This window comes from Bos indicus x Bos taurus, chromosome 13 (genome assembly GCF_003369695.1).
Source record: "Bos indicus x Bos taurus breed Angus x Brahman F1 hybrid chromosome 13, Bos_hybrid_MaternalHap_v2.0, whole genome shotgun sequence".
In the NCBI taxonomy this organism is placed as follows: Eukaryota; Metazoa; Chordata; class Mammalia; order Artiodactyla; family Bovidae; genus Bos; species Bos indicus x Bos taurus.
The window spans coordinates 25,915,087-25,924,396 of record NC_040088.1 but is presented as its reverse complement, the minus strand read 5'-3'; the positions used below and the strand labels follow the sequence as shown (position 1 = coordinate 25,924,396).

Genomic DNA, 9,310 nt, shown 5'->3' with positions numbered 1-9,310 from the left:
AAAGGTGAAGTTGTTTGCGCACCGCCATCAGTACCCTCTTTAGAAACATCCATATGTCTGGGTAGAGAACAGGAGGAGATAAGGAGATATAAAACCCTGACAGGATAAGGGCAGGGCGGGGGGTGGATTTCCTGTAATATTATAATGTCATTTTAACAATAAGTACAACTTCTGGAAGAAAAAGGGAAAGGGGTCAGAGAAAGTGTGGGGTGTGGATTCCCAGTCCTGTGGGCAGCGAAAGTGGGTAGTTTGGCCCGATGTGGGAGACTGGGTTCTAAGAGGACATGGCCCCCCAGAAGGTAAAGATGTGTGTGCTGTCTAGGGGGGGAAAACTGGTAGAGAAACCCACCAAATGAATGGACCTAAGCTCCCTGTCTCCCTAAAGTACAAAATGGCAGCACTGGTGTTAAAACTAAACTCCCAGGGACCCAGAACAGGATGAGACCCTAATCTGAGGTACCTACCCCCTAAAACCTGGGGCTTTTTTCCGTAGGCCTTGCTACACTTCATCTAGAAAATTCTAAGTGATCCCACTTCCTGTGGGCATCCCAGTCATTCTGAGCTCTCTGCTGACCTCTGGTGGGGGAGAATTCTACTGGCCCGGAAAAGGTGTCTTTAACAGGGGAGCCCACCTGCCCTGCTTTCCAAGGGACCCCACATCCAGAGGAACCCCCATCTGGGGGAAGGGGAGAGCCTTGTTAACCTGCCTTGTCCAAAGTTCAGGGCTATGGATTGGAAGGTGGGGGCAGGAAAAAAAAAACTTTAAAGGAGCCCCAGGAAATTGGGAGTTTAAGAGAAACTTGTTGGCGTAGAGTCTATTTTATTCAGTTTCATTTATTTTTTTTCAGCTATAAAGGGGAAGGGGAGAGGGTGTATTTAAGAATGGTGTGTGGAGGGTAGGTTTTGTTGAACAGGAATGAACTCCTGTGACAGGATTTGGTAGGTCCTGGCATGGGAGGAAGTTCACGTGGCCCTTCTCAAATAGATGACCTCATGATTTTACAGCTGCTGCAGGGAGGGGAGAAGAGAAATGGAAGGGGTGCCCATTCTGTTGGAACCAAGGAAGTTGGCCCTGGACACCATCAGATCTCACTGTCTCTCCACGGGACTTGGCCTCATCATGACGGACGTGACCTTCCTTTAAGACCAGGGTTGGGCCTGAGATGGAGGGTGGGGGTCCTCAGCTGGGGAAAACTCTTCTTAGTAAGAATGCCCCTGAAAGCTCAACAGGCTTGCAGCCCTGAGAGGCAGAGAAAGGTCATAAAGGGGAGAAAAGAAAAACTAGCCCTGAAATCTCAGAGACCCTCAAAAACCCCAACCATTTTCTCGTGAATGGAAAAAACTGTAAGGATTTACCCTCAACCAGTATCTTCTCTATAAGACAGCACTGAGTATCTATCCCAAAATCTACTCCCTCATCTCCCAGCATCTTCCCATATTGTCTCAAATGCTAACTCCTCCAGGAACCTCCCAGGGTTTCTCTGATGGACAAAAGGACCTCTGCCACCTCTGAATTTCTTTTCTAGCCCTGGATTGGGGTGAGAAAGAATCCAACCCTCTTGTGCATCCTGCAGAAGTTCTCCCAATGACGGGTACCCAGAAATTATTAATTCGGTACCAAAGGGCAAAAGGCAGGCCTAATATTTCCTGTACAAGCTGCTATTTTGGAAAGGATGCTTTAAGAGAAAAGAGAGAAAGACGTGTGTGTGTGTGTGTGTGTGTGTGTGTGTGTGTAAGTGTGGTGGGGCAGGATGGTTATTTGGCATACCTGTCCTATTAAAACTTTTAAGAAGATAGTTAAAGAAGTTTAAAGTGAAAAGGACAGTCCTCTCCTTTTTCAGATGAGAAAAACTGGAACCCATAAGATAAGCAATTTGCCCAAGGTCTCAGAACTGGTTCCTGGAAGACCCAGGGCATGCAAAAGGGCTGGGAGGTTAGAGGTCACTGTGATAGTGTTTTTTTGCACGGGCCATGGTCTAACAGAACCACTAGTTAAAAGGGATATCTGTCCTTAGAGATCCATTGTTCCACTGGAAAACCTTAAAAAAAAAAAAGAAAATGATCCCTGGGCCTTGAGGGGCGGGGACTGTGACCCTGGAAAAGAGGATTAGGGGAGGGGGCTGCGGAATTCTGTCTTGGGCGCAAGCTCCCTATGAATTCTGGAAAGCCAGGCTCTCAATTGTAAAAGCCGAGCGCCATCTGCCAGCCAGATCTGAACAGCCTTGCTTTATTTTATTGTCTCCACTTCCCAGCCCTAAATAGTTGGTGTTCTGGCCCCTTTCCCTTAAAAAAAAGAAAGGAAAAAAAAGGTATTGCTTGCTCAGAAACCTCCCTAAAATAAGAATTTTTTTTTTTTTTTAATTTCAAAAGAGAGGAAGAGAAAACGAGAAAGCAAAGAAAAAATGAGGGAATCTCTTAAGAGGCTGATTTCTGACCCCAGGTTTGAGCTGGGCAGACCTCCGGGGAGAATAGGACAGCTCCCCCCTTCCCTGCCCTTCTCCAATGAAGCAGTCCTGGTGGCCTTTCCCCGACCCTTACTTCCTGGCAGAATGAAAGGTCAGCGCCCAGCTTGGAGCCTGCCTTAATATGGGAAGTCAGACCCTATCTCTGGGGAATCAAGGTTTTAGGGTCAGAAAGAATAAAAAGCGAGACCTGTGCCACCTGTCAACTTAAATCTCAGGATAAGACATCTGCAAGGTATTTGGCTTTGTCCCTTGGGTCATTACCTCTTTCTACATAAAGTTGAACACTGACAGATGCACCTCCTGGCTCTCTCTAGGACTGCCCACCAAGTTTAAGTATTTCCCCTGACCATGGCAGAATCTTCAGGACGAGGAAGCTTGTTCGTACTTTAAGAATCAAGTTTTGGCCTTTCCTGGCTGTCACTTGGCAAATTCATGGAATCCTTGAATAGAGCAGTGGAATCAACCAAGGTTCTGGAAATGAGAGCCTGCTAATGTTCACCCAGTGTACCCTTTCCATGATCCTGGGACCCTCCAGAGAAGCCAGGCCTTCTCTGCCCACCCCCTCCACAATCCGGGTAACTTGGGAGCATGGCAAAGGATGAACACAACAAGTCCACCCCGGACCAAACCTCCCAAGGATAAAGATCCCGAGAGCCCTCTGGAATCAGGAAACCCTCCAACTGGAAAAGAGAACCCTCCGTCAAGTGTCCATCTTAAAACTAGCCATTTGTTTGCAAAACAAAATAATCTTAATATGCTTCCCTTTTAGCAGCTAAAAAGGAAGAAATGAAATCACCTAAGTGTGGAATTATAAACAGCTATTAGTTTTATGACAATCCAACTTTTAAAATTTTTCCCCTAGCGTCTGGCATTTGTTTTGGGTTCTGCCCGGAGCCTTCTAAGCATTTCCTTGGAAAGATGTTGCACTTGGTCCCAGGCAAAAAGTCAAAATCAACATTCAAAAAAAAAACACGCCTTGGGTAATTTCGAGGATTCTGCAATAAGCAGATCTTAGTTAGAGAGCACTTTGCTTAACTAAACTTGGAACCTATTTTTTTTTTAAATGTCCAGTAGATAATTTATTAAACTACCAACCAGTTTTCACCCTTTATCCTAAAGTAATCTTAATAGTAAAAGCAAAAATCTAAGTTCTCATAGGTGTGTAGAATGGAGAGTAGGGTTTTTTTTTTTTTCCCTTCTAGACTTTGCAATTAACTTAAGGGCCCCAAATTCCAAGTTTGCTAAGGAAAATGAAAAAAAAAAATTCTTTAAAAATAATAAATCTCAAATGAATCTGTAATAGCTCTTTTGGAAGACCAGAAGGGGGCAAACATGTAAGTGTTTTAGGCTCAAAATATAATAAAGAAGCAAAAAGTCTCCTTCCGTAAGGGTTAATTGGGCGGGGAGGGGGGCTGGTTAGGCGCAAGCTGGGGGTTGCCAGACCACTATTTAAAAATAAAATGACTTATTCAACTATACTTGAGTAAAAAAATAATCTGTAAAAAATTTTAAAAATCACTTAGTCCTGTTATGATTATTCCAAGATATTGGTTATAGAATCTGCCCTAGCAATGGGGGTATGGACGGGTGGGTGCATCTACCATCTTACCAAAAACCAAGTGCAACTCTTGAACAGGAAACGTCCTTGGGTTCTCACTTCTGTTCACAAGTATGTCTTATTTCTAAAAGATCTTATTTTACCTTATTTTACCTTCATCAGTACAGTCATTCAGAGGCATTCCTTCCACTGCCCCCTACCCACCCCTACAACTTCCTGCCTTGAAATCTCAAGTCCTAATGGTTAGGGGTCACCCCCATGCGGTGGGCTGGTTCCCATAGGGCTAGGACTACAGTGACCCAGCTAGCAGGGCTTACACCCTATGGCTGCAGTGCACACATTACCAATCACAGGCTCCGTTTGTGTTTTTTTTGTGGGACACACACAGGTGGGGCCCCAGCCACCTAGAGCTGTTATGTGACCAGCAGCCATCTGAGTACCAGTCCTTACTATCCTGACCATACTCCTGTCTGATGCAGAGTGAATCAATTTATGCACATCAGATAGGGAGAATCCCATCCCCTGCCTGCTTCAGACAGAAGCCCCTAAAGAACCCCTAAGTGGTAGATGAGATCACTGAAGGGTTAAAATCTACTTATGCCCTGATCTACTATTGATTAGCTACAGAATGACTTGCGTAATCAGCAATCTTAGACCGATTCATTATTTCCTTCCCTGGAATAATTTCCTTTTCTCTTCCATTTAGGGTCATCTAGTGAACCTCCGGAGGTCACCTTCTTCTCAGAGATTTTTTGGAAATCAGTTCTACCAGATAATGTAGGATCACCCAGACTGGAATTAACATTTCTGAGTGGTTACTAGTAACTGAAGTTAGCAACTTTTTCTCTGAAGATAACAGCTTTCTTTTTAAGGTGGTCAGGTTATGATCTGTATGAGCTCTGCCTTTCCTAGGATTTGATGTTGATGTGAAGGCAGTGGTTCTCAACTGGGGGTGGTTTCTGCTCCCCTGCTTTCAGGGGACACTTGGCAATGATTGGAGGCAGTTCTGATTGTCACACTGTGTGTATGTGGTGGTGGTGGGTGGGGTGGGGGTGTGTGTGTGTGTGTCTGTGTGTGTGTCTGTAACTGTGTGTATGTTTGTGTGTATATGTATGTATGTGTGGGCTTCCCTGATAGCTCAGCGGTTAAAGCATCTGCCTGCAATGCTGGAGACCCGGGTTCGATCCCTTGGTTGGGAAGATCCCCTGGAGAAGGTATATATGTTAGTGTATATATATATATGTATGCATGTATGTATATGTGTGTGTCTCTGTGTACATGTATATTGTGTGTATATGTGTGTACATTTGTGTTTGTTTGTATATGTATGCATGTGTCTGTGTGCATGTTTGTATATGTGTACATTCATGTATATGTGTTTGTGTGTATGTGTATATGTTTGTGTGTATGTGTGTATGTTTATGTGTCTGTGTGTATGTGTGCATGTGTATTGTGTGTGTGTATGTGTATGTATTTTTGTGTATGTGTGTGTGTGTATTGTGTGTATGTGTGTATTGTGTGTATATGTGTGTTACTGGCATCTAGTAGGCAGAGGTTAGAGATGCTCCCACACATTCTACATTGCACAGGTTGGTCTCCATGGCAACATGTCAGTGGTCTGCCTGTGGAGGACCCCTCTGTTATACAGAGTCCCCTGAAAATGCTAAAATCCCAGCAGAGAGCCAGCAAGGAGAAGTCACAGTTTAAGAATAAGAGACTAGGTTTGACCAAAGCTCCAGGGCCTTACCATCCAAAGGGGTTTTGACCAGAACCTGGGCTTTGTCCTGGGGTGGGGCTGCAGGGAATAGGGACCCTCCTCTGTCTTGGCTGGTTCTCCTCTTCCCCTCTCGCTGTCACTACAGATGCAACACCTTTCTTCTGCCTGTACCACCTCACCATCTAGTGGTCACCTGAAATACCAACTCACTCCCACCATCTCTTGGCCCTTCTAGAGTCAGTCAGTAAAAAAAACAATTCATATTTGGGGGTGGGCAGTGGGTGGAAGGACCCCTGAATGACATATATGATTTTATGAATAAGTTAATGAAGTAGACTGTGGGCCTCCCAGACCTATCCAGAGAACACTGATTGAGAATTAACATGGACACTTTCTATAACTTCAGAAACTACAAAGGCCAAAAAGACTTAGGAGGTACCTTACGGAACCGCAGATAAACAAGCAGCATCTTCTTAAAACAGAGTGTCCATGTGCCCCAGCAATTTCAGTGGCTGTGTACCTCATAAGTGACACGGCCTATTTCAACAGGTTGGTTTGTTTTCTTTTTCAGATGGACCAGTTAGCTACTTGCATGGCTAAAGAAACAGAGGCCCAGGCCTGTGGTCCCCCAGGTCAGTGGGGCCTGGATGGAGACTTGCTGAGATGCAGGACCTCGCTCTGTATCCTTCAGCAGAGCCCTGGCAAGCAGCCTGTCTTGGCCATGGACTACATTACAGTGTGTGCTTTTAGTCTGTGTGCCTCATCACAGGAATTACTGTTTCTTTTAAAAAATCCCACAGCTATAAACTTACCTGAATGAAGGTTCCCTGTAAAAAAAAAAATGTATATATATATATCTTCACAGTCATTTGCAAATTAGCAATCAGTTTGAGGCAAGGCAAAACTGCTCAGAGAGGAAAGAGAAGTGAGGTGCTCTGGTCTTCTGATCAAAGGGAAGAGGTGAAAGCTGGATAAATCAAGTTCTTTTTCCCTTAGAAGAATTGGCGCTGTGTGCTGATATGGAGGTTGGGAAAGCTTGTCTGTGGCACGCCTTCAAAAGTGAGTACGAGAGTTCCCTTCCCATTATCAACTCATTAAGGGAAGTTTAAGGTACTCACTCTGTCCTACACACCAAGTGTGTGTGACAACTTCAGAAACATTGACTGACTCATAATAAATTTGGGATCCGATAACAATTTATGCCTTTATACCTCCCTCCTCGCCCCAATTTGAATCATTAAGAAACGTTCAGTAAGATCTCATGTTCAAGTTCTGTGGGCAGAACTCCACGAGTCAAAAGGCTTGAGAATTCTCCTGAGGTTTAACAAATTACCCTGCAGTGCATTCTTCCTCTAAGGCGGGATGGCAGCGCATGCTCCCTTACGTTCACTGCTCTGTCACAGATCAGTCCCCTACTGTCCTTCTCTGTTACAGCCCCCAGTTGCTGCCTGGGTGAAAGTACTCCAGGAATTCTGACTGGAGGGGGCTGCGCCTCTCAAGGGTTTGCTGTTTGTCAGAGACCAGAGCGTCTCAGGTCTCAGCTGAGCATGTCATCAGCAACCAGGAAAAGTCAAACGTGGGTATTTTTGCGTGTTGTTCCCTACCTCATTCTCGGAGGGTCTTCTCATCTTCCATTCCCAGTGGCTGGCCGCCTTCTCCATCTGGCTGTCGGAAGGAAAACTAGAGACAATCTTTTTTTTTTTTTTTGCATGTGTAATAAGCACAGAGCAATCAGTGCTCAGGACCCCGGGCTCAACCACAGTAGTGATAGGATTTATAGATAAGGGCTAATAAAGAGGAGGAGGTGGGGTGGCGGCAGCGGGGGATCCAAGAGGGGAGTAGATAATGCTTTCTCAGGACAGGTGAAAAATAAGCTCCCACCTCATCTTGTCACTCACCTAACAGTGACTCCACACCATCATAAATGTGTCGGTCTACTGCTTGGGTTGACTCTTGTTTATAAAACCTGTATAAAGAGTGTATTCGGAAATGTTGAGATGGGAAAGACAGGATGGGTGCCTAGGATTTTTAGAATTTTAAGTCTCACAGGGAATACCGTAGACAAAGAAAATAAGCAGTGACTTCCCTGGTGGCTCAGTGGTTAAGACTCTGCGTTGCCAATGCAGGGGGTGTGGATCCGATCCCCGGTAGGGGAACTAAGATCCCACAAGCCAAGAAAATATGAAGCAAACAAGCAAATAAAAACCCTCACTTGGACCAAGGAGAGAAAAACCCAGGAAGACAAGTAGACTCCTAAAAATAATGGCTGCCATTTATCGGACACTTATATGTGCCAAGCACTTAGTTAAAGGCTCCTCTCAGTTTTTAGTACCTGATGCCCATTTTAGACAATGAAGGAAAAGGACACATCCTTCTCTGATTCTTCTGGAAACACCCCTCCCCTCCCTTTTCACAGGCTCCTTGGCCTACGCCAATGGTCAGTTTGTATCTGGGGCTTCCCGTTAGCCTTCCCCAGTTCTATAAAGGCCACTTGGACTAGTTGACCCTTTAGAGGAATCCCAAAGAGAGACCCCGGCCCGACTTTCACCATCTCATGCCCCGCGTGACCATGGGCCAGAACAGGAATCTGATGGAACAAAGACTCTTTCAGTCTCATTCAATGAAATCTGTTGAGGTTGGTGTTAACAGGGCCAGAGTCTGAGTTCCTCTTCTTTGGGGGGGCCACCAGGGCTGGACAGGGTTAATTAGGCTGACCAGTGCTTGCAGTTTCCTCCTCAACTAACTTTTTTCATTGTTAGTGGGGACCCTGTCACATCAATTGGCCCTGCCCTTTCTATTTTGAAAATCCCTACACTTTCAGAGGAATTAGATTTTGAAGTGGACAATGGGCATGTTAATTTCACAGTCCATTAGGAAGGCCAAGAGGCACAAGGTGAGCTGGGATGAACTCCACCTCTGACACAGGTTAAAGAACCCAAGAAGTGTAGAGGACAGTTTGCTTTTGCAATCTACACATCTTCCCAAAATCACTTCATGGGGAGGGATTTGGAGGGTCACAGTTCTGCTGGGGGTGAGAGGTACGTTTCATAGGGTGGGGAAATCGACTCTAAAAAGATGCATGGTTGATATGGAGAATTTCAAATCTAGTCAGTTAGGTTACCTTCTCTAAAAAAGATTTCTTTTTTTCTTTTTTGCTTAATATCAACCTTCCTCCATAAAAGTCAAAGGTGATTTCTAAGATTATGCACTGACTCTCACTAAGAAGGAATTAACCCTGACTAAAAGGAAGGAATACTTTTTAAAAAATAATCACTATGAAGAATATTGAGCAAGAGTTATTTTAATAGGGTCATTAGATCCAGGCCAGGAGATTCTAAACAAGTCTATTACACTGGAACACTAAAAATGGAGGGGGCTAGGCATAAAAGCAACTATTTTTAAATGATGATGATGATGATATATATATATATATTTTTTTTTTTTAATAGAAACCTGAGTAAAGAGAAAAACTTTAGACCTCGCTAACGAATACTTCTGGGGAATTTTTAAAAGACTTTAAGGAAAACCTGCTTTTAAAAAAAGAAGTCCAACAAACAAACTAAGGCAGTG

The 9,310-nt window shown here is 44.4% G+C and overlaps 1 protein-coding gene across 10 annotated transcripts in view; it reads right to left on the bottom strand.

The window, feature by feature from the left end:
* The window catches only part of LOC113903214 (guanine nucleotide-binding protein G(s) subunit alpha isoforms short), a 67,412-nt gene that overhangs the window by 38,731 nt on the left and 19,371 nt on the right, over positions 1-9,310 (bottom strand). For 5 of the 10 annotated variants that reach the window (XM_027559029.1, XM_027559017.1, XM_027559018.1 and 2 more), the window contains one exon: positions 7,639-7,706. The exons of 3 other annotated variants lie outside the window; for them this stretch is intronic. Coding sequence is in view for 6 of the 7 variants with exons in the window: in XM_027559017.1 (XP_027414818.1) it covers positions 7,639-7,706 (68 nt within the window). In the remaining variant the exon portion in view is untranslated. Of the gene's footprint in view, positions 1-7,638; positions 7,707-9,080; positions 9,085-9,310 lie in introns of all 10 variants that reach the window. 2 more of the 10 variants (XM_027559032.1, XM_027559033.1) reach the window with 1 other exon arrangement.